The sequence below is a fragment of the Periophthalmus magnuspinnatus genome, chromosome 7 (genome assembly GCF_009829125.3).
Source record: "Periophthalmus magnuspinnatus isolate fPerMag1 chromosome 7, fPerMag1.2.pri, whole genome shotgun sequence".
In the NCBI taxonomy this organism is placed as follows: Eukaryota; Metazoa; Chordata; class Actinopteri; order Gobiiformes; family Gobiidae; genus Periophthalmus; species Periophthalmus magnuspinnatus.
Window position 1 is genome coordinate 11,868,703 of NC_047132.1, and position 24,218 is coordinate 11,892,920.

General features: G+C 38.3%; 1 protein-coding gene across 1 annotated transcript in view; it reads left to right on the forward strand.

Moving 5' to 3' along the window:
* Positions 1-24,218, forward strand: part of LOC117374057 (neural cell adhesion molecule L1.1-like) — a 64,966-nt gene extending 40,748 nt beyond the window's left edge. The window contains exons 10-28 of the mRNA XM_055223230.1: positions 406-537; positions 3,166-3,309; positions 3,746-3,857; positions 4,279-4,439; positions 4,981-5,143; positions 5,763-5,890; positions 6,674-6,778; positions 7,431-7,637; positions 8,243-8,313; positions 9,712-9,937; positions 10,383-10,489; positions 10,900-11,158; positions 12,290-12,412; positions 13,201-13,368; positions 16,073-16,186; positions 17,184-17,333; positions 17,639-17,770; positions 18,560-18,632; positions 20,612-24,218. Of these exons, the coding sequence (XP_055079205.1) occupies positions 406-537; positions 3,166-3,309; positions 3,746-3,857; positions 4,279-4,439; positions 4,981-5,143; positions 5,763-5,890; positions 6,674-6,778; positions 7,431-7,637; positions 8,243-8,313; positions 9,712-9,937; positions 10,383-10,489; positions 10,900-11,158; positions 12,290-12,412; positions 13,201-13,368; positions 16,073-16,186; positions 17,184-17,333; positions 17,639-17,770; positions 18,560-18,632; positions 20,612-20,855 (2,819 nt within the window). The 3' untranslated portion in view covers positions 20,856-24,218. The remainder of the gene's footprint in view (positions 1-405; positions 538-3,165; positions 3,310-3,745; positions 3,858-4,278; positions 4,440-4,980; positions 5,144-5,762; positions 5,891-6,673; positions 6,779-7,430; positions 7,638-8,242; positions 8,314-9,711; positions 9,938-10,382; positions 10,490-10,899; positions 11,159-12,289; positions 12,413-13,200; positions 13,369-16,072; positions 16,187-17,183; positions 17,334-17,638; positions 17,771-18,559; positions 18,633-20,611) is intronic.

Consider the following 24,218-nt stretch of genomic DNA (forward strand, 5'->3'; position numbering starts at 1 on the left):
ACCAGGACTAAATCAGGGGTGAGCTGTTACTGAACCAGGACTAAACCAGTACTGAACCAGGACTGAACCAGAATTGAATGTAGAGCCCACAGCGAGCATGTAGAGACAGAACTGTCCTACACTGTCACTGTGGACCAGGACTAAAACAAGACTAAGCCAGGACTGAACCAGGACTAAACCAAGACTAACCCAGGACTGAGCCAGGATTGAACCAGGATTACACCAAAAGTGAACCAGGACTACACAATAACCAGGACTGAATAGAGATTAAACCAGGATTTAATCAAGACTGAACCATGTCTGAACTAGAATTAAATGATGATTAAAACAAAACTGAACCAGGACTGAAAATTTTTCCAGCTTTATACCATTGTCCAGTGAAATAAACCGTATGTTTTTGTGTAGCTGCTCCATACTGGGTGAAGGAGCCCCAGAACCTGATTTATGCCCCTCGGGAGAACGTTCGTCTGGACTGTCAAGCCGAAGGCATCCCCACCCCCACCATCACCTGGAGCATGAACGGACAAAAACTATCAGGTAAGCACCAGGAGTAAACCAGGGCTTAAACAGGAACTAAACTTGGAACTAAACCAGGAAGTAACTCAGGACTAAACCAGGAACTAAACCAGGATTAAATAATGACTAAATCAGGACTAAACTGGGTCTAAACCAGGAACTAAACCAGGAATAAACCAGGAACTAAAACAGGAATAAACAAGGACTAAACCAGGACTAAACTAGGAACTAAACCATGACTAAATCAGAACTAAACCAGGACTAAATCAGAACTAAACCAGGACTAAGTCAGAACTAAACCAGGACTAAATCGGGACCGAACCAGGACTGAACCAGGACTGCACTAGGACTAAACCAGGACAACCTAAACTACAGGGTTAGCAGATTTTACACAGAACAAGACCCCATGAAGACACAGGGACAATTAGCTAACTGTGAACATTCAAAGAGCTATTTCAAATTATTTTTTTCAACATTACTTTGCTTATGAATTATATATCAAGAAAACGATAAACATTTTAAAACATAAACATTTTATTTAGCACATTAGACCTGTCCTGTAGCTTAATTTGAAACAGTCTCGAGCACTGAAACCATAAGTAAAGTCTAATATAATGGCAACTCTTCAGAATTGTTGAACCTGAAAAGTGAATGGCTCAAGACTTGTAACAGCTGCAGGTCTGCACAAACACAGCATCGTTTTCAGTCAAAGAACTCACACTCTTGTAGAATCAGTATCTTTGATCAGTAGTAGTTTTAGGGCTCAGTATATCACAATAACATAGTAAAAACTAAAACCTCTGATAAGGATTCATATTTTTTACATTTTTAACATATTCTTAGGACTGGGTATTTGCCAAGTACCTCACAGTACAAGATATATCCCAATGCATGTTGAGATTGACTGATACTGTTTTTTCATGGCCAGTATCGATTGTTGTTTATTGAATCCAGTGAAACTGATAAAATCTGACGATATTTTTGGGCTGATATATTGGCAATATTCCTCAAGTTATATAATTAAAATTTATTTCAAAGTTATCTACAAACCTGTTTTACTTATTACAAGCCATATAATGGAACTGTGCAGTCAGTGTTACTGTTAGCTCACTGTTAGGTGCAGTTAGTCTTTTGTGTTTGAGTTGGTGGGACCAGCTACCCTGTATTCGCCTTTTGTTTGTTAAGGTTGGTTTGGGGATGTTTTTGTTTTTAGGTTAGTGATGTCGGCACCGGCTTCTATGGCCCTGTTGAACTGGGCCGACCTTTCTTTTGTTGCTTTGTTTTTGGGCATGGGAGGGAGTTTTGGCATTTTAAAGTAAATTAAAACTTAACTTAAAATAAAAACAATTTCCCTTTTTGTAACCTGTTTGACTCCTGTGTCCTCTTTAATATGTTTGGTCCACTCGGATCATAACAGTAAAAACTGTAAAAACTATAACACATACATTTACATATATAAAATTATATATTATATTATATATTATATATAAAACCAACTTAAGGAAGCAGGTCAGCCAAAACAAAAAAGTTCACTGAAAGTTCACTAATAGTATTTTTATCATGTAGAATAACAGATTTCATTGGAATTCCCTGTTCACAATGTCCCCAGTATAAGAACACAATTCACTTAGTAAAGTTTAAAAAAAAATTGAAGTAGATACTTTTTACTTCTGCTTCACTTCATTTGAGAGAACGTATCTGTACTTTATACTCCACTACATTTTTGAGCAGGACTGAAAAGTAGAAGTATTTTTTTATTATTGTGTGAGACCTGCTGAAAAGGCCGAGGCCTTATTTACTTTCTTAACTGTTGATTGAATTGTTTCTGTTGAACAAAATTCAGCACAAATCTTGCACAAAATACTTTTACTTTTTACCCTTTAAGTACATTTTTAAACAGGTAATACTTTTACTTGAGTAGATTTTTTTCATGTGATACTTTTACTTTTACTTAAGTAAAAGTACAGATACCAGAGAAAAAATACTCAAGTAACACAACTGAGTACTTCTTCCACCATTGGCCTAAATGCTCAAACTTTTTAACACACAGGCCACAATGGGTTCTAAATTTGACATTTTATATATATATATATATATATATATATATATATATATATATATATATATATATATATATATATATATATATATATATATATATATATATATATATATATATATATTTTTTTTTTTTTTTTTTTTTTTTATCAAGTGCCAAAAGATCAACAACTTGTTGAAAAGGTAGATTGAACAAATTGGTCACGTTCTTCAAGTCAGATTAATAAACCCAAAGGGCCGTGTGTGGCCCTCAGGCCGTGGTTTGCCCATGTCTGTTATAGATACACGCCTTCCATTATATTGCATTTTTATTTTGTATCATACTGTATACATTGCAAATATAAATAATATAATTGATTTACAGTATTACATTATTTAGTCTTTTGTCTTCCCCTTGCTCCTAATTCCCTCCTCTTCCTCTTTACTCCTTCCTCCACTGCTCCCTTCCCTCCCTCTCTCTACCATATTCTCCTCCCTTTCTCCCTTCCTCTCTCTCCTTTTCTTCTCTTTTCCTATCTTTCCCTCTCTTTCCCCTCTCACTATATCTCTCCTCTGCTCTCTCTTTCACTCTCTCCCCCTCGCCTCTCACAGAAGTGGACCCAGACCCTCGGCGCAGTGTTAAGGGGGGCGTTCTGAAGCTGATGGATGTTGAAGTTTCAGACACTGCCGTTTTTCAGTGCGAGGCCCACAACAAACATGGCTCCATCCTCCTCAACACCTATATTAACGTCGTGGGTAAGAACCAGGAACTAGACCAATAACTAGACCAATGCGACCAACAGGGTATTCCAAGAAATGAGATTAAAACAAAGCCTGTCTTATTGAGTAATCCAGGTTTATCTAATCCTCAATTCTGTTCTGCCAACATGGCTAACTTGGCGCTGAGTTTCCATAGTAACAGGCAAAAATCTGGTTGGGAACAGGCTAACTATCAAAATAATTTTAGCTTTGTCTCCAAAAATGGATCATCATGTTATAATTTGGACATTTTAAATCAGAATATTCTAAAACAACTGTCCTCAGTATAAGAGCAATTGATTTATGAATAACTCACTTTTCAGCTCAGCAGATTCAGTCTCTTCTTTTTTCAGAAACCACGCTCAGACCAAACCTGTTGAAAAGTGCAGTTTGTAGATGTAATATTAACAGTATATTTTGTGTCCTGTTCCAGAGCTCCCAGCGCAGATCCTGACTCCAGATGGTCTACAGTACAGAGTCACAGAGATGGGGGACATTAGTCTGAAGTGTGAAACATTTGGGTCTCCACAACCACATGTCACATGGTACAATACACACATCACATGGTACAAAACACGCATCACATGGTATAAAACACGCATCACATGGTATAAAACACGCATTACATGGTACAAAACACGCATCACATGGTACGTAACACACGTCACATGGTACAAAACACCCATCACATGGTACAAAACATAGGTCTCATGGTACAAAACACAGGTCACATGGTACAAAACACATCACATGGTACAAAACACACGTCACATGGTATAAAATGTGTAACATGGTACAAAACCCAGGTGAGTCTGAACAAAGACCAGGTGAGGGGCCAGGTGAGGGGGGAACAAGTTTCACCTCAGCCATCTATTGATAACAAAAAAATTGAATAAACTTACGGATGGTAGCTTTAAAGTCCATATAGTTTGTCTGTTTAATATAAATTTGTGCTTCTGTGTTCAGGGAGCTGCAGGACTCGTCCCCACTCCTCTCTCTCCCTCACGTGTCTCTTCTGACCGATGGGACTCTTCAGCTGTTTAACACGAGCCGCAGTGACAGTGGAAAGTACGTCTGCTCTGTGCATGAGAGCAACATCAGCATCACCGCACATCTGGACGTCTACGGTACGAAGGAGAAAACTGTACAAACTATAATATTTAGATTTAAAGAGAACAAAGGTATGATGATGTTGGGTGAAACAGGAGTATTCGGAGTAAAACATGTTTGCTCAAACCAGATTCATCTTCAATACATCAATTTTACCCTTGGTCCAATCTCAGGCCCAATCACTACAGTGGGAGTGGGACAAAATCTCTATGAACTCACAAATATAATGGAAATTTTATTTTTCCTTTTCCTAACCCCACTGGAAATTGTACTTTTGTTAAATATTTCTGACCGGTTTCCTGATAATTTTAACTAAAAAAACAAGAAAAATGATCTACCAGTGAAGTAAGAAAAATATATTTGAAATAAGAGGAAAAAAATACCCCAGATGCATTGCTTGAAATTCAAATTGAAACTGCTTTAACACATTTTCATTTGACAGGCCAAACTATGTAAAGCTAATAAAGAAACTGACCAAAACACTACATTTTAATCCATGCTTTTGCAGTTTGGCAAAGCTCTTTCTTATACCTCTTTCATTACCGTCTGTCTTTTTAGAGCGGAGTGTGATTTTGACCAGTCCAGATGAGGTCCGTGCAGACAGAGGCTCCACGGCTCTGCTCCATTGTGAGTCGTTCACTGACCCTCGGCTAAAACACGACCGGCAGATCGTCTGGAGGAAAAACGGGCTCAAGATACAGGAGTCCTCTGCAGATGACAAGTACAAACTAAACACATTACTATGTTTTCCCAGTTTGTAAAGCTAACTGAGACCTTCAGCTCTGTTACTCAAGTGAGACTTTAATCTGAGCTTTGTTTTAACACAATCTGACAATCTCACATAAAGAACTCACGTAGATATATTTACAGGTGAGCTGCAATGTGAATTTGTGTTGTTAAAATAAATTTCATATTTTTTTCTTGAGTTTTCAGACTTTTTTGTCTGTGTTTGCTAATGTGTGCACTCTGCTGAACTGCTGAATATTCTGCCATAAACATAGATGTGGAACCCCCCCAGCCTGATGTCACTACAAAGTATTAATAGGACAGTATTTCTCTTCTAAAGGACACACAGGGATCATTACATTTTAAAATTACAGGGCAGAAGCGCAATATATTGCTACAGAGAAATATAACAATAAACGATAATACTGAAACAAATTTATGCCGATACAATTTAGATTTGAAAGAAATATATCAAAAGTAGTCAAAATAATTTCAAAAAGTCAATAAAATCTAGTAAAGCAAAAAATAAATAAAATAAATGATGTGATATTATATGTGATTATAAATTGTATGTGTTGTATTGTGAATGTGCTTTGTGCTTTGTCTGGTCTTAGGTTCACCATGTTTGCGAATGGGACACTGAGAGTGAGCAGTGTGGACACAAATGACAGTGGAGAATACAGCTGTGAGGTCATCACCAGCCTGGACCACACCGAGGCCAGCGGAGCCATCAGGGTCATCGGTATGTGCGGCCTGTTTAAACATCACAATGTCTTACAATCCCTACAGTTCAGAATCCTATGGTTGAATTTGCTGTGTAACTGTCAGATTACAGATGTGTTGACCTGATTTATGGTTAATATCTGTCATTACTGAACCTATCCACATGAAACAAAAGCAGCATCTTCCTTGTCAGCATAAATAAACAAAAGTTATATTATTCAGCCCTAAAGATGTTAGCGTTGTCAGGACTTTAAACCATAAGATTAATATGATATTATATATATATATATATATATATATATATATATATATATATATATATATATATATATATATATATATATATATATATATATATATATATATATATATATATATATATATATATATATATATATATATATATATATATAAAAATATATTAATCTTATGGCTTTATATATATATATATATATATATATATATATATATATATATATATATATATATATATATATATATAAAGTTTGTTCAACATTTAAGGTCATAAGTTTGGATAATTATTTCAAAACAGCTCTATCAAAGCTCTATCTAACTGCCTTCTGTTGTTGTGTTTTTGGGCATGACACTTAACCAACCTTAACCCAGCTTTGTGAACAGTTGGGTTAAGTAAACCACACAAAATTTCCAATAAAAGTGAAAAATACCCACACTGAGGCATACTGAAGAGGGGTGTAAATGGGTTTGAAACAACTTCAGCTACAGTGTGTTTTATAAATGTTTGTGTTCTAATGTAATAAACTGTAAACTTTCTTCCCTTCAGCTCCTCCAGACCCACCCACTGACCTGTCTCTGTCTGAGGCCGACGCCCACATGAGCATCACCCTGGGCTGGACTCCAGGCCACCACCACAACAGCCCCATCACTGGTACAACTCTATACTGTTAAAGACAACAACCTTTTAGTCCAGTGACAGATTTGAATTTTTTTTTTTTACTATGGATCAAACCTGGACCACTGAGAGATTACACAGACATATTTTAGCCCATCTGTGCCATTGGCCTCTCTATGCAATAATGCTGGAATTCACAAGCATGTAGGGGGAAAAGGACAATAGTAATACAATTGAAGGTATAGTATGCAACTTTCTGGAGGTGGAACGTCACCTACATGATTCCATGGAAATACAAAGTTAAAACCATACATCTGAAGGTAAACTGTGGAAAGTTATAGTCAAAGGAACATTTCCATGGAAGCAAGCAGGCCAAATAAGAGTCATGTTTGTGGAGATGTAAGCCAAACATCCATTATCAAAAATCATGATATTATTTGGGTCTATTTTTTGGTTAAATACTGTGGCTTTAAACAAAGGAATGTCAAGTTAAAATTCTTTGAGTCTAAATCATAATCAGATCAGTTCTTTTAACTAGATTTTTTTTACTGGATGGACCTTTAAATGACACTTTCCTTGTATTTTCTTGTGTTACACTCCAGCTTCTGTGATTTATGTATTCTTTATTACACCATGAATTTGTAAAGCTTTCCCGCTAAACACAAACACCCTGTGCTTGTGTCTGCAGCGTTCATCGTGGAGGCGCGCGAGGAGCAGCACACTGAGAAGTCCAGGTGGAGGTGGGAGGAGCTTAAGAGGGTCCCAGGAGATGTGCGCGAGGTTGAGCTCCTCCTCCACCCATTCTGCACCTACAGGTTCAGAGTGACTGCGGTGAACGAGTTAGGGCCAAGTGAACCCAGCCAAGTCTCCCAGGAACACAGCACACAGCCTGCAAGTAAGACCCGGGTTTTGGGCTTTACTTTGATGACAGTGTGTTTGCATGTGTCATGATTAACTGCCTGAGGTATACTCAAGTTAGAGTAGCATTACCTCAAAGTAATATTGCTCAAGTAGAATACAATGTAGTGGTCCAAGAAATTACTCAAGTAAGAGTAAAAAGTAACAAGTAAGAGTAACTTAAAGAGTATAACAGCAACAGTATAAAGCATAACATGTGATTTATAATTTGAAGTTGATGTTATTGGACCAAACTTTTAAAAATGCACAAAATACGTTGTTTTCAAAGAATAGACACAAATATGAGCCAAACTAAATCATATCTGAAGGAGATGCAAGAAACACAAATGTTCAAATCATTTTATATTGTTACATAAAGCCTTTGTCACATTAGACTTACTCACAATGGGTTTTATTCAAGTAAATACTCTGAAAAGTACAATTTCTTTAAAAAGTCATTTAAAAAATCAGATTTTAATTACCCCTGCTGAATTACACAAGTTTGTTTTTCACTTGCGACAAATAGAGCCTCTGTAAGTTTGGGGTGGACAAGATTTCCTGGTCCCTGAGATGATTAGATGATGTTTTGTGTTTTGTTTGTAGTTCCCAGCAGTAACCCGACTGGAGTCCACAGTGAATCCAAAGAACCAGGAACTCTGGTCATCACGTGGGATGTAAGTGAGACTAAAACAGGATTAAACCAAGACTAACAAAGGACTAAAACAAGACTAAACCAGGACTAAACCAGGACTAAACCAAGACTAACAAAGGACTGAACTAAAGACTAAACCAAAGACTCAACCAGGACTGAACCAGATTATAGCAGTGTCAACATTTTTACCTTAGTTCATTTGTGCTGACACGGATATCAGTACCACGTTCATTTTATGTGGATTGGCCCAGTAGTTACAGGGATATTGACCAATAAAGGAGCACTCCTGCCTGCTGATCTCCGGGGGGATATTATTGCTTTGCCTGGAATGTTTCAGAATATGGCATTTAACTTACTTGCCTCTCCACACAACCCTGTAGCATGGCCTTGTGGCTTCGCCTTCTTGTCTCCATGGAGATGGATAAGTTTAATGTCATACTGTGGAATATTCAAGGCAAAGCAACAACATTTATACATCTGCATTTTGGCACAGAAAATTCTACCATACAATTCTGACCTTTAAACAGCAGGCTCTTCAAAATAATGATGTTCTCATAAATACTGGTTTCCCTCATCAACCCTAAGCATGCATCACAGGCCAAATCTTTCAGCTTAGGTAGCCCAACATGGGTCCCACAGCTCACCCAGAGACACTGAAGGATGGGTCAAATACAGAGGACAAATTTCCCTACAGGAACAATTGATACTTTGCAGCTAATGTCAACATTCCCTGGGGGTTTGAAGCTAACTGAAGGCCCTACTTTGTCTGAAGCTCTGTTACTCAGTTTAGACTTTATTCTGAGCTTTGTTTTAACACAATCTGGCCAGAAAGAGCTGACTTAGTTGAAACTATAAACAGGTGAGCTGATTTTGTACTGTAAAAGTTTCTCTAAAATAACATTACGGTCACAAGCTATCTAGCATTAGCCAACAGTTTTTCAGTTAGACACTCTCAGCTTTTTGTTGAAAATCAAAGTCTTAAACAGGACCATGAACGCTCCTATTGATCATAGGATCCTGAAAATGTGAAGTTTAAACACATTTTGTATTTTTTTCTTGTATTTTCAGACTATTTTAAAACTTTTTTGACAGTCTTTGCTAATGTTTGCATTTTGTCATCATGGTAACGGCTGAACATTCTGCCATACACATACATGCAGATTACCCCCAGCGTGATGTCACTGCAAAGTATCAATAGTAAAGTTCCCATAAATACTGGTTTCCTCCATGAACCAAAAACATGCACAACAGGTCAAATCCTCCAGTTAAGTTAGTCCTGACCAAGACTAGCTCAAGATCTGGAGATGGGTCCCACTGCTCCCGACACGTTTAACCCAGAGACAGTGATGGATGGATCAAATGCAGAGGACAGGTTTCCCTACTGGAACAATAAAGACTAACCTAACCCTGTCCTCTACAGGAGATGGAGAAGCGTCTTCATAACGGACACGGTTTCATGTACAAAGTTTGGTGGCGCAAGGCGTCAAAAAAAGACCAGCGCTGGTACTTCAACTCCACCAGCTCCCCTCCATTTGTGGTGACGGGCACAGGCACCTACACCCCCTTTGAGATCAAAGTCCAGGCCGTCAATGCCATCGGAGATGGGCCTAATCCCAAGGAAGAGATTGGATACTCCGGAGAGGACGGTACATCTCAAGCATCAACACAAACACAATGTCTACAAGCAAGTTAAATAATGCAGTTTGAACTTGTTTAGATGTAGTTAAAGCCACTGTAGCCTCTTTTTACTGTCTTTAGAAATCACTTACATTATACATTTTGAGTTTATAAGCACTTTTCACAACTCTCAGAGGCCAGAGCTGAGTTTTTCATCTCAGTAAAGTTAACAATAATTTGCATGCTAACAGTGCATTTCCTGATTCTCTGATAAAAAGCCTGCATCATAGTTAGGTACACACAGAACACAGCTGACTTAATAGTAGCATTATATTGGATGTCAAGCAGGTGACAGATCCTCCATCATAAAAGTTTCATAGTGCAGCTTTGACACTCCATGTGAGTCAGAGGGGTTTGTTGGGGTTTGCTTATATTGCATTATTAGATATTATATCCCCACTCTCTGCTCCACAGTGCCCCTGGAGGCCCCCGGTGGTGTTTCAACCTCAGTGACGAACAGCACAGTGATAGTGAAATGGAACGAGGCTCAAAATGTGCGCGGTCTGCTGCTCGGATACAAGGTAATTAGATCTTAACCTCAGACATTAAACTGCATAGGATGTCATTAGATTTCATGTTCCTCTAATTCTGACTTGGTTTGGTGCAATAGTACCTGTAGTAAATATTTAACATAGTTTTACATCAGTTAAGTGTCAGTTTGTGGAAAAAAGTTGAGAAGAAATATACAAAAATACAAGAAGTAGCTCTGAGTACTAAAACAGAATCCGTCTACCTCTGTCATCAGTATAATTATGTTAACTGTGTTTTATTCAAATGAGTCGTCTAACATGTCAATCGCATTGTCAGTTAAACTCATTCACAATTTACACAGAAGGAAGGCATTTAACCAAATAAAGATAATTTATTTGTATTAGTATAATTATAACTAATAACTACCTAAATTGGTCTTAAACTGATGCTCCCTTCTCAGATCTACATTCGGAGACTGGGCCCTAAATCACAGCGCCGCCGCAGGTCACTTGGGGAACTGCAGTTTGCGAAGGACTCGGAGTATCAGGAGGAGGAGGAGGAGCAGAGTGAGAGAGTGGTGGAGGTGCGAGGGAGTAAGACGTCACATGAGGTCTCGGGACTGAAGCTGTACTCTGTATATGACCTGTCAATGACAGCCTTCAACAGCAAAGGCCAGGGTCCGCCTTCCCCCATGCACCGCTTTGAGACACTCGAGGGAGGTGAGCACAAAGGGTTAAACAAGGCTCCACTCACACATGCAGTCTGAATTCACCTGCATTTTGTCACGTGTGAACTCAAATCCTGTCGTATTACAACAAAAACACCCCAAATCTCCAAACCTTTGCAAAGAAAAAGAACTCAGGATAAATATTGAGCTTTCATATATTGAACAATAAATCAGTATTGTAATTGTAATTGTCGTGTCATGTTTGAGTTATCTTTAATCACTTATTTTCAAGACTCTATTTTGCCGATCAATCCCCATTTTCACCTCCACCTGTACACTCCCACTGTGATGTGTGCACTTTCTTCTCCGATTTTATTTCCTTAATTGGTGATACTCGTAGGATTCGGCAGCGTTGTGTAGTCATTTTGATACAAATGAAAAAAAAAATCTGCAGTTTGCTAGTGATGAGATGTGCAGCTGTCCATAGGGGGCGCCGACAGCATGCGCCGCTTTGTTGTGATGATGTTTACGGCGACGTCAGCTCCCATTGGACACGCAGTTTTCTAACATGGAACTCACTGGGCTTGTTTCTTTTATTAAGTCAGTTTAGATGAATATTATGATTTAAAATGTCCAAATTATAACATAATGATCTACGGGTGTCATAGACTATAACTACAGAGCAGACACACACTCTATGTCTTCTTTACAAGCTTTAACCATATCATAATCATTTTCCATTCTCTTTTGGAGTGATTCTTACATATTTGAGTAATCTTTACTCTCCTTCAGTCAAGTCATCATTTCTACATAAAATTTTGTTTTCACCAACCCTACATACACACCCACTGCTCTGTACTGAATTTTTTTCCTTAATCAGCGATACACAGAGGATTCGGCAGTGTCTCATAGCCATTTTGTCATGAATAGGGTTTGTGAGCTGATGTTAGACAAAACCTGTGGTCTTGTACACCTAAGCTTAAGGAAGGAGAGACCACAAGAAGGAATCAGTAAACCTCTTCAGGCATGTTTTTGATGAGGGAAGTTAATTTAGCCTCTTTAAGCCATTTTAAAAACAACATTGTGGTTTATAATATATAAAAATGTAAAATAATTATTAAAAGTCATGATTAGACAAAAGCAGAATATGTCTCTTACACACTGATCATTGTTTTGCCTCCAGCCCCTGGGCCTCCTGCGTCTCTCTCGTCTGAAAGCCCCACAGACACCACCCTCATACTGACTTGGACTCCTCCTGTGGAGACCAACGGCATCCTGCTGGGATACATCGTGCAGTACCAACAGGGTAAGAACACACAGGTTTAAATGTGCTTATTCAGGCCAAACACACAGCTACATGTTCACCACTAGTGAAAATATGAATTCTGTCCAAACCAGTTGTTCTGCTTATGGTTTAGAAATGAACTCCAATAAATAAACTTTTTCTGTGTATTTTAAACAGAAAATGTACAAACTATCTTAGTTGTGTTCACAGACTGAAACTTGTGGAAGTGAAAATTCAGAATATTCAGCTTGTTTTTAGTGGGGCGCCTGTGACACAACTGTCATGCATTGCCTAGTATGAATGTGGTGAATGAGTGTTGTTGGTGATGGGAGGAACCGATTGCGCGGATTGGCGGCGTTGCATCTCTCTGTTTGTCCCAGGGCAGATGTGGCTTAGTGGTAGCTTACCACCGTTGAGTGTAGAGTGAATGAATAATGCAATGCTTTGGGTGTCTTGAAAGGCTCTATATAAATCCAATGCATTATTATTATTATTATTATTAGTAGTAGTAGTAGTAGTAGTAGTAGTAGTAGTAGTAGTAGTTTACTAATTTTTACTTTTCTGGTGGAGGACTTGCCTTTTAATTGGGTCTTTTAGTTGTCATTTTTAATAGTTTAATTATAGATGTTATACTCAATATTCTAATTTTGCAAATCTCCATAACAACAATTGTAACATTATCCGTTTCTCAGTATATCCTCCACCTGTAACTATGTGTATTTGTGTGTATTGATTTGACAGGGACATGTTACCTACAGAGTAAATATATTGCTTATTTGTATTGTTTGTTTGTGTTGTTTATGTTGCAGAGGGAGTAGGTAACATGGAGTATGCGTTCATTGACGACCCCAGCACCACCCACATCGAGCTGCAGTCTCTAAACTCCAGCTCTTATTACCTGTTTAATGTGAGGGCCCGCACAGCTGCAGGGGAAGGACCGGCCACAGGACTCCGGGCCGCCACACTGCTGGATGGAGGTGAGCGAGGCCATGTTCTCTAATCAGTGTTTACTTTAGAGATGCACCAACTAGAGTTGCAAGATTAATCACAATTTGAATGGACACAAGCTGCAATTTTCAAAGTACGGTCATTTCCTCCACATATTCTGCATAAACGCTGCTAACCCTGTAGTTCAGATGTTCTGAATGTGATTCTTGTGTTAGCTTGTCAGTTCAGATTTCAGTATTTTCGTCAGGTCCTAAATATGAACTTTGACCAGAATCATACTATTAAAACATAAATTACAAATCTGATTGCAATGCTTTTCAGAAAAAATACAATTCAGTGTTTACAAGTCTGATTCCTCTGACTTAGTACATGCAGATACCAACCCAGATCAGAGCAGAGATACTGAAAACAGATCTTTATATGTTACTGTAACTTCGAGCTGCAACTGTTAATCTGAATGATCATGTCTGGTCAACTAATGAAATAACCTTAATCGTATTGTGATAATCATAATCATTGTGTGACCTTTACAGATCACAAGGGCAGCAGCATTATTCAATCAAAATGACGAAATAGAACAAATATTTCTCATTTTCATCGAAAATACACCTTTTTTTGTGCATATGCTCTAACTAGAAGCCTTCAGCCTGTTAAACTCTGAATGTGCAATAGAATTAATTGTTTGTCTAGTTGACTGCTAAAACCACAGTTAGTTGCAGCCCTTCTTTAACTGGTTTATTTAGTAATATAGAATAGCACTGTATGAATACATTTTCAAACATTGAGAGGTTTTGGGCCAACAAAAGCCTGCAAATGGAGCTAGCGTAAATTCAGCCTGGAACTCCGCTCCCATTTATTCACCGCTTCCTGAGTTTACCTGCTCATCAGCCTCCATCACGTCCTCCCACTACTCGCTGCACATCCTCCAACCAGCATCCAGTCTTCCCTATTTAAACCTCCCCAGCACCTACTCAGCACCACCTCCCTAGCACCACCCTTCATTTCAATGTCTTCTGCCAAGACTGGGTCTGAGTGCCGAAGTCTGTCTGTTTGAGTCGTTCCAGGTTGAAATAATCTTGGAACTTGCACAATTCCCTGGAACTGATTCCTGATCTAGCTCATTCCCAAGAGCTTTGAAAACTGCAGTTATCAAACCTCTCCTAAAGAAGAGCAGTCTTGATGCCACAATAGTGAACAATTATCGACCGATCTCAAATCTGCCATTTTTAGGCAAAGTCCTCGAAAAAGTTGCTTACCATCAGCTTATTAAGTTTCTCCAAATTAACAACTCCTTTGATGTTTTCCAGTCAGGTTTTAGACTCCACCACAGCACTGAGACTGCTCTTATCAAGGTGACAAATGACATCTGCTTGAACGCTGATGCAGGCAAAGTCTCAGTCTTGATCCTGTTAGATCTGAGTGCTGCCTTTGACACTGTGGATCATGGGATCCTCTTACAGAGACTAGAGGACTGGGAGGGCATCTCTGGTACTGCACTAAACTGGTTCAATTGCTATTTAGAAAACAGGGAGTACTTTGTTGAAATTGGAAAATGTGTCTTAGATAAAATGTCCCTGACCTGTGGGGTGCCCCAGGGGTCAATCCTGGGGCCCCTGTTGTTCAATCTCTACATGCTGCTGTTAGGACAGTTAATACGCAGCAATAATGTGTCCTACCGCAACTCTGCAGATGACACTCAGATCTATGTCTCACTGCAGCAGGTGAATATGGACCAGTGGATTCACTCTGCCACTGCATCCAACAGATCAGTGTGTGGATGCAAAACAACTTTCTTCTGCTAAACTCAGACAAGAGTAAAGTCATCATCTTTGGCCCACAGAAACATAGAGAAAGTGTCAGCAGTCACCTCCAGTCTCTCTCTCTAAAACCTTCAAATCAGGATAGAAATCTAGGGGTAATAATGGACTCAGATTTGAACTTAAACAGTCACATCAAATCAATAACATCTGCAGCTTTTTACCATCTAAAAAATCAAAAGTATACTGTCAAAAACAGACTTAGAGAGACTTATCCACGCATTTGTCTCCAGTAGGTTAGACTCCTGTAACGTCCTGCTCACTGGTCTCTCCAAACGAGCGTTAAGACAACTGCAGAACATCCAGGACGCTGCTGCTCGGGTCCTGACTAGAGCCAGGAAGTGCGAGCACATAAGTCCTGCGCTCAGGTCTCTGCACTGGCTCCTGTGGCTCAGAGAATAGACTTTAAAGCAGCTCTGCTTGTGAACAACTCTCTCCATGGCCCAGCACCAAAGTACATCTCCGACATGTTAGTGCCATATGAACCATCTCACACTCTGAGGACTTCAGGGACCGGCCTCCTGCTAGTGCCCAGAGTCAGGACTAAACATGGAGAATCAGCGTTTCAGTTTTATGCAGCTAATACCTGGAACAGTGTTCCTGAAGATGTGAGACAGGCCTCTACTTTGACAATGTTTAAATCCAGGCTAAAAACAGTTCTATTTACCTGTGTATATGATATAAGGTTTTTATTCTGCACTCTTCTATTTGAATGTTAATTTTGTGATGATTATTTGTGTTTATTTATGTTTTGATTTGTGTGATTTTAATGTCTTTCTTATTCTGTAAACCACTTTCAATTACTTTGTGTACGAATTGTGCTATACAAATGAACTTGCCTTGCCTTTATCTGGATTGTACATGTATTGCCAGTGTAGTGCAGATCAGAGGATTACCTTTTGTGCTCTATTTTCAGCTCCTCCGACAAACGTCACAATGTTTTTTGGAGACACTTATCTGAACCTGAGCTGGGTCCCGGGTCCCAGAGACCGAAACTACGGCTTCCACATCAAGTACCTGAGAAAGAGTGGTAAGAACTCTCTGAAAATCTTCTTATTCATGTAGTATTTTACATTTTGTGATATTATCAACAGGAGAGACAAGTTAGAGTCCTGGAAGCTTAAACTTTCATAACATAAAATAGAAAATATCGTGTCCAATTTTAAAAAGTCACTGTGTAAACATTTTTCACAAATTTTTACGGATTTTTTTAATGTAATTCTATTAGCATTTATTCTCCTTTGTCACTGAAATACTTAATGAGATATGATAGACAGAAATGTGTTTTATTTTGTCAATAACTCTAAACTTGGCAGTGTTTTGGTTAGTGTATGGTAATTGTATGTTTTGCACCCAAAAATATCCAAAAAGATTGTTGTCCTTTTGAATTAGACAGAAGTTTTTAACATGTTTTATTTATAAATTCTGTACTCACAGTCAATATTTGGTGATATCCTGTTTATACACAACCAGACAAAAGTTTGAACATACCCTCTCATTCAGTGTTTTTTTCTTACTACTTTTTACCTTTTAGTTATTATAGAAGACATCAAATATATGAAGCAAGATATATGGAATTATGTAGCAAAGAAAAGAAAAAGTTTTATATTCAAATTACTCCCCTTTGGCTTTGTCGACAGCGCTGCAAACTAGTGTTGCCACAATATTAAAATTTCAAACTGGATTTCAACACTAAAGAATAGACTCAATACCGATTTTGATTTTGACCCAAATGATAATTTTAAAAGCAATTTTGCAATAATGTAATTTGTATTTCTAAATAATAGTATTTGTTTATTATACCATGCAATCTTACAGTGGTTCTGATAAACTCAAGATTGAACTGTTCAGGAACGGTCCAATTTTATCCTGTTTATGTGATTTTTGCAGTATGGATACCTGCTCAAATGAGTGTCTAGTTGGTTTCAGTATTAAATAGTACCTGATTTTTGATACTTTTGACAAGTCTACTGCAAACCCTTGACTTTCTCTCAATGAGGTTCATGATGTTGTTTGTTTATTTTTAGCTGAAGAGACCTGGCAGGAGTCTGAGCTGGTAAACTCCACCCAGGGCTTCTACACCCTGATGGGGCTCGAACCGGGAACCACGTATCACCTGGTCATCCTGCACCACAACAACACACAGTGGGAGCAGATTGTGCAGACCAAAGGACCAGGTATGTATTAAGTACTAGTACTCAAAATCAATCTAACATTTACACCTAACTCCAAACTGGAGGATATTTTAAATTTATTCAGGCATGTTTAAGTTTGATAGATTTAATTAGCACTTTTTCAGTCGCTTTACAATTTTCTACATTATTTATTGATTTCACAAGATACTGTTGTAGCCACAGCCATCCTGGGGCAGACTAGATCTGTGTCATCAGCCCCTCTGACCTTCACCAACCCATTTCATGCTACCCTCCCTTAAATTGAAAAATCCTGGTGGTGGTGTGTAACAGTGCTTTATTTGTTGCAGAGCTGTCGGAGATGCCTGGAAATTTTGCAACTCAGGGTTGGTTCATCGGACTCATCAGTGCCATCGTGCTGCTGGTGTTGATACTTCTCATCCTCTGCCTCATCAAGCGGCGCAAAGGAGGAAAATATGCAGGTAACGCACCTCACACAGTTTAGAATACAGCTGTGGATGGTGGTAGTGTTGGAATTTTGAATGAATGTTTTAATTTAGTTTTTGCTCTTGAAATACACTACCAGTCAAAAGGTTGGGCACACAGCAACAGCTTTCTTTGCTTTGAACACTGGTTTGCACTTTTGTCATTTCTTGACCCTGACACAGCTGTAAAGTGAGAACCATTTCAGGACACTTCATCAAGAAGCTCATTGAGAGAAGGACAAGGGTTTGCAGCGCTGTCCACAGAGCAAAGGGACAAAGCAAAGGGAAGAGAATCTGAGGATTTGAATAGAAAATATTAAAATATTTAGCTCTATTTAGCTTTTCTCTACTACATAATTCCATATATTTGGCATCATGTATTTGATTTATTTTCTATGAATATAAAGTAGTAAACATACTGAAAAAACGCTGAATAAGATGATGTGTCCAGACTTTTGACTGGTCGTGTATTTAGCGATTAGAAACTAAATCAGAAGTAAAGAATGACTAATTGTCCTGATGTCTGTATTTTAACGAGGGCTCGTCGATATGTGAAATAATTAAACACAATTCTTTTTGTCATCACAACATAATTTTTTATTTGATTTTATTTATTAAAAATTGATTTCAGTCATAATTTTCAAAACACAACACCCAAGCTCAAATCTTGCTCAAAACTAGACCACACTCAAATCACACATACGTAGTGTTTTGTTGTCTAAAGATAGGTTAAAATAAATCGTATTATTGTTTTATTTATCTATTTTTTCATATTTTGTGTCGCAGTTAAAGATAAAGAAGACAAAGAAGTGGACTCAGAAGCTCGACCGATGAAAGACGAGACATTTGGAGAATACAGGTCAGTGCATTTTAATCCTGATGCAAATACGTTATATAAAATTCCACTGAAGGAATATCTGCAGGAGTTCAAATTACTTTGATACATTAAACATATTTTTATTTAATAGTTACTACCACTTCATGACATCACAAGGTGGAACAGAGCATTTTTAACTTTGGAGATGTAGACAGACTAATAATAAAGGGTCACTCAGACATGTGTGAATGAAACAAAACACAACTCCAGGCATGTTTTTAAGGAGGTAACAGCATTAGAACATGACTTAAAGTTCACAAGAGCCAAGTTTGTATAATATATGACCTTTAAGCACATTTAACTCATTATTGTAGAGTTGCAGAAAAACATAATGACCATGATGCTTTTCTGTGCTAATATCGCTTTGAAAGCTTCACTGCACAAGTCAATATAAAGGGAAATGAATCAGACCATATTGATTAAAAACATTAAGAGTTCATGTTGGGTTGTGCTGCCTGGAAGCACTCAGGGCCAATGTACATTTCTATGGACGTTTGTATCTACTGGATCCTGGTCCACAGCTTTTATCCACTTCATCTGCATAATGTGTTTCAATGAATGTCTCAATTTGATCCACCCTGTTTCTCTGTGCTGTTCTTTCTCTCTGCTTAATATAAACCTTTATGTTAAATGTCTTATTGCACTTGCTTTTCTTCCTTTCCATGCTGTCCTATAGATCACTGGAGAGGTGAGATCAGACCGTGCATTGTGTTGCCTGGTTTAGTCCTGGTTTTATACATGGTTTGGTCCTGGTTTAGTCCTGTTTTAGTCCTGTTTTAGTCCTGTTTTAGTCCTGGTTTGGCCCTGGTTTTATACCTGGTTTAACTCTAATTTAATCCTGATTTAGTCCTGGTTTTGGTCTGGTTTATATCTGGCTTAGCCCTAGTTTAGTCCTGATTTATCCCGGGTTGTTTTGTGAAGATGACAATTTTCTTTTTGATGAATATTCTAATCTTGCACATTTCACTTGCAATATTATCACTTCTTAAAATATAGCTCCACCTCCACCTTTAAAAGTGCTGCACCTGATTTTTACTGTTTTAAAAAACGAACTAGTCCATTTTAAACCGTTTGCAGTGGTCCAAAGTTATTCCTCACTTACCTTATGCAATTCTGAACATCCTAATTATTCACCACAATGAGTTTATAAGCACTTTGCACAACTTTTATAGATCAGAGTGGAGTTTTGCAATCAAACCTAACCAAAAATTTTCTGTTACTTGGACACTCTAAAACTCTTCATAATTAGAGTACAGAGCTGACTTATTTTGACCACAAGAGCTGCTTAGTCAACAAATCTGTACTGGGGCAAGACACATTTTGCTCAGATACAGGGGAAAAAATGGAGTACAGGGCCTTTAAAATTTCGTGATACACGTATTTAAATAACACATACTGTGCTTGTGTTATAATCTGACACCCATGGATCATTATGTTATTATTTGCACATTTTAAATCACAATATTCATCTAAAACAATTTAATAAAAGAAACAACCTTGCCGACTTCTACGCTAGAAAACTGCAGTGTCCAATGGGAGCTGACGTCGCCGTAAACATCATCACAACAAAGCATTGCATGCAGTTGGTGCCCCCTATGGACAGCTGCACATCACACTAGCGAGCAGCAGACTTTTTTCAATTGTACCAAAATGACAACACAACGCTGCCAAATCCTACGTGAATCATTGATTAAGAAAATAAAACTGGAGAAGGAAGTGTGTATGTCACAGTGGGCATGTCCCGGTGGAGGTGAAAACGGGGGTAGATCGGCAAAATGGCATCTTGAATACAGGAGAATAAAGATTACTTAAACATGAATCACACTGAATATAACTTTGAGAGGGCAAATGAGAAGTGAAATAACTATACCACGCTTAAAGGCTCTGAAATGTTGTTGTGGCATGAGGTCTGCTTCAGCTGCTTTAACTGCTTCTCACAAAGTTGTTTTCCCTCTCCTCAGTGATGGCGATGAGAAGCGCACCGACAGCCAGCCATCCCTGTGCGGCAGTAAACTGGGGAGTGACGACTCTCTGGCTGAGTACGGAGACAGTGTTGACATCCAGTTCAATGAGGACGGATCCTTCATCGGCCAATACAGCGGCAGAGGCCCGGTGCCGCACGGCAACGAGAGCTCGAGCCCCGCCTCCCCCATGACAACCGGTCCACCTCCGCCCCTTCCCCCTGTGCCCAACCGGCCCAGTTAAACTCCCACGCTCTGTGCACTGCCTAAACACTCCCACACACACTGTAAACAGACGTCTGCATGTGTGAAAATGACTTGGAATCAGCTGTGATCTTGATTTGAGCCAAAATTAGGGCTGGAGATATGACAAAGCATGGATCATGATCAGAGGTTATAGAGTAGCTAAAAACTGTAAGAGTAAGAGTAACGCTACTTCAAAATAATATTATTTAAATACAAATTAGTGGTCCAGGAAATTACTGAGGTAAAAAAGTATTTTGGGAAAATTACTAATCAAGTAACTTAAAGAGTAACTGACCAGACGTAACATCTGATTTATAATTTGAAGTGAAGGTAATTTGAAGGACAAAATATGAAACACTGCTCAAAATGTGGTATTTTCAAACAGACACAAAAATGTCAAAAAATATCTAAATTAGGTACAAGAAACTAACTAAAATATTAAAATAATTTCATACTAAAAAAATATAAAGCTGTGACTTGACTTTAGACTGACTCACAGGGGGAAGAGGAACCACAACTTTTACTCGAGTAAGAGCACTGTTACTTCAATAAACATATTACTCAAGAAGGAGGTAAAGTAAACTGCTAGAAATGTACTCTAAATGGTACAATTTCTTTAAAAAGTTACGCAAGTAAATGTAACTGAGTACTGCCCACCTCTGCTAATTCATGCACAATTTTGTCATCGATGGAACTAAAAAAATGTATTAAAAATGTGTCAAAATCACCAGGCCTAATGCATAAATTAATAGAGAATTGTCAAATTTGTTCAAATAAACCTTACATTTTTGAATCCAAGTCATTTTAACATAAGCAGGCCTCTTCACTGTCGTCTCTGTACATTCCACAGGTTAATGCAGTTTACACGTAAAACAGCTTTTAAACAAATCTATCAATCTATCTCTTAATGAAATAAATGTTTAGGACAGAAAACAGAAGTGGCATGTTACGAGCGATCTTAAAGGGACGTGCTCTATTAAAGGGACGTACTTCTATTATTCTCACACTAATCCTCCATGTACAGACTCTTGCATATTTTTACTTCGATATTAACTGGTTCTGTTGTTTCTGTCGGCCATTTTGAAGTCACTACTTTGTATCTTTGTTGGAGCACAGTTTGGTTCGGTTTTGTGCATGTAACCGGGAATGATTTTGATCTTTTTCGACTTGTTCAGGACAGGCCTACACCTAAGAAGCAAAATTTTAGCATTTGAGTTCAAAGCTCCCATATTATGATCAATCCAATTATTAATATTTACTCTACATTGCATTGTTTTTTGAATGACCATTTTTTAACCCAGTAGAATATATAATCTCAGATATGCATTGGCAAACGTGGGTAAAGTACCCAAGAATTGTGCTGAAGAAAGTGTACTGTTACTTTAAAATTATATATTAGAAGTACAAAGTAGTGGTCCAAAAAATTACTCAAGTAGGAGTAACTTAAAGGGTAACTGTCGGGGTGTAACATCTGATTTATAATTTGAAGTGAATTTTAAGGATAAAAATCTGGCGTTTTCAAATGATAGACACAAAAATGAGCCAAACTAAATCATATCTGAATTAGCTGCAAAAAACACAAAAGTTCAAATCATTTCATACTTAAAGCTCAAGTCACTTTAGACTTACTCACAGTGGGAAGAGGAACCGCAACTTTACGCAAGTAAGAGTACTGTTACACTGTATAAAATCCTCAAGTAGGAGTAAAAGTATGGTACATGTATCTGAAAACTACTCTGAGAAGTACAAATTTATTAAAAGGTCACTCAAGTAAATACCATTTCTAAACGCACTCCACACTGTCGCCTCTAGAGGGTGACAGACATCCAGCCCAAGTGTAAACTAGTATGCAAACTTATATACTGATGCAAAAGCGTGCAAGTCCTGTTTAAATCATAATATGGGAGCTTAGTGTATGATTATTGTGTGTGTGATGTGTGTGTGTGTGTGTGTGTGTGTGTGTGCGTGTGACCCAAAGCCTTAAGAGTCCAGTGTGTCCTCTGCTCCTCCCTCTCTCCCAACACTTCTCTCTATCACCTAAACCCTTAGTTAGCCTGGCCAGCCGCTCTAAGGGCTTTTCAAACTGTAATTAGACAATGGGGTCTGGTATCTCACTCCAAGCTCTTTCTTTCAATTGAGTTTCTACCCAACCAATCACAGCTGTTTAACTCATTCAAATACAGTAAACTTCCATCATGCAGGGGATCTCCGGCATGTGTGTCTATGGCGGAACGTTCAGCAGTTAACATGGTGAAACAATGCACACATTAGCAAACACGGTCAAGAAGTATTTAAACTCTAAAAAAAAAAAAATACAAAAGTGATTTAAAGAGCACATTTTCAGGAGTCTGTGATTAATCCGAGCTTTCATGGTCCTGTTTAAGAGTTTGATTTTATGTATTTTACTTACACAGCTTTCAACGATAGAGTCACCAGACTTATTTGTTTAGAAGAAAAGGTAGTTTGGTTGGCCAGGCTAATGACCCATTGCTTTACCATTATCCCTGTAAAAAACAAAGTAGACTGAGATGGGTCCAAAACAATGCTACTTGAATCCTATGCATCTATAATGAACGATATGTTTTATATTGTAAACAGTGGAGTCTGGAGAGGTCCTGTGTAGCAAACTCCAAAATGGACCCTCGGAAAGAGAGAGAAAAGAGGGAGGGAAAAAAGAGAAGGAGGAAAGAAAGAGGGAGGAGAGAGAGAGGACAGAGTAAATATGTAACAGTAAAGGGATAGAAGAGAATCAGCTGTACTTTTCTCTGAATGTAAATACAACCTTAAGATTGTCATTTTTTATTTTTTATTATTATTTTGTACGATTATGAAATTGTAACTTTTTAAATCTTTGTTGCTCTGTTTGGTTTTGTACTTTTGGTCTGGATTCTGGTCTCTGGTCCAGTTTCAGGTCTGGTCTCTGGTCTGGTCTCTGATCTAGATTCTGGTCCAGTCTCTGGTCCAGTTTCAGGTCCGGTCTGTGGTCTGGTCTCTAGTCTAGATTCTGGTCCAGTCTCTGGCCTGGTCTTTGGTCTAGATTCTGGTCCAGTCTCTGGTCTCTGGGCCGGTCTCTGGTCCAGTCTCTGTAGCCTTGTATCATAATCTCACTATTGTTGACACTTAGCCTTGAGTAGTCCAGATGAATTTAGAAAAATCTAGAACAAAAATCTCTAAGTTTTTTGTTTTTTTTTATGCTGCAAAAATGTGATGCTATTAAACTCCATGTAAACGACTGACCCAGGAATGCTTTTTAAATCAGCGCTGAAATGTCCCACTGTCCCTGAATCATCTCTCCAAGTGCCCAGGACTGGTCCAGATGCCTTGGACACAAATCTTCCCTGTGTACTTTTCACAACAAACA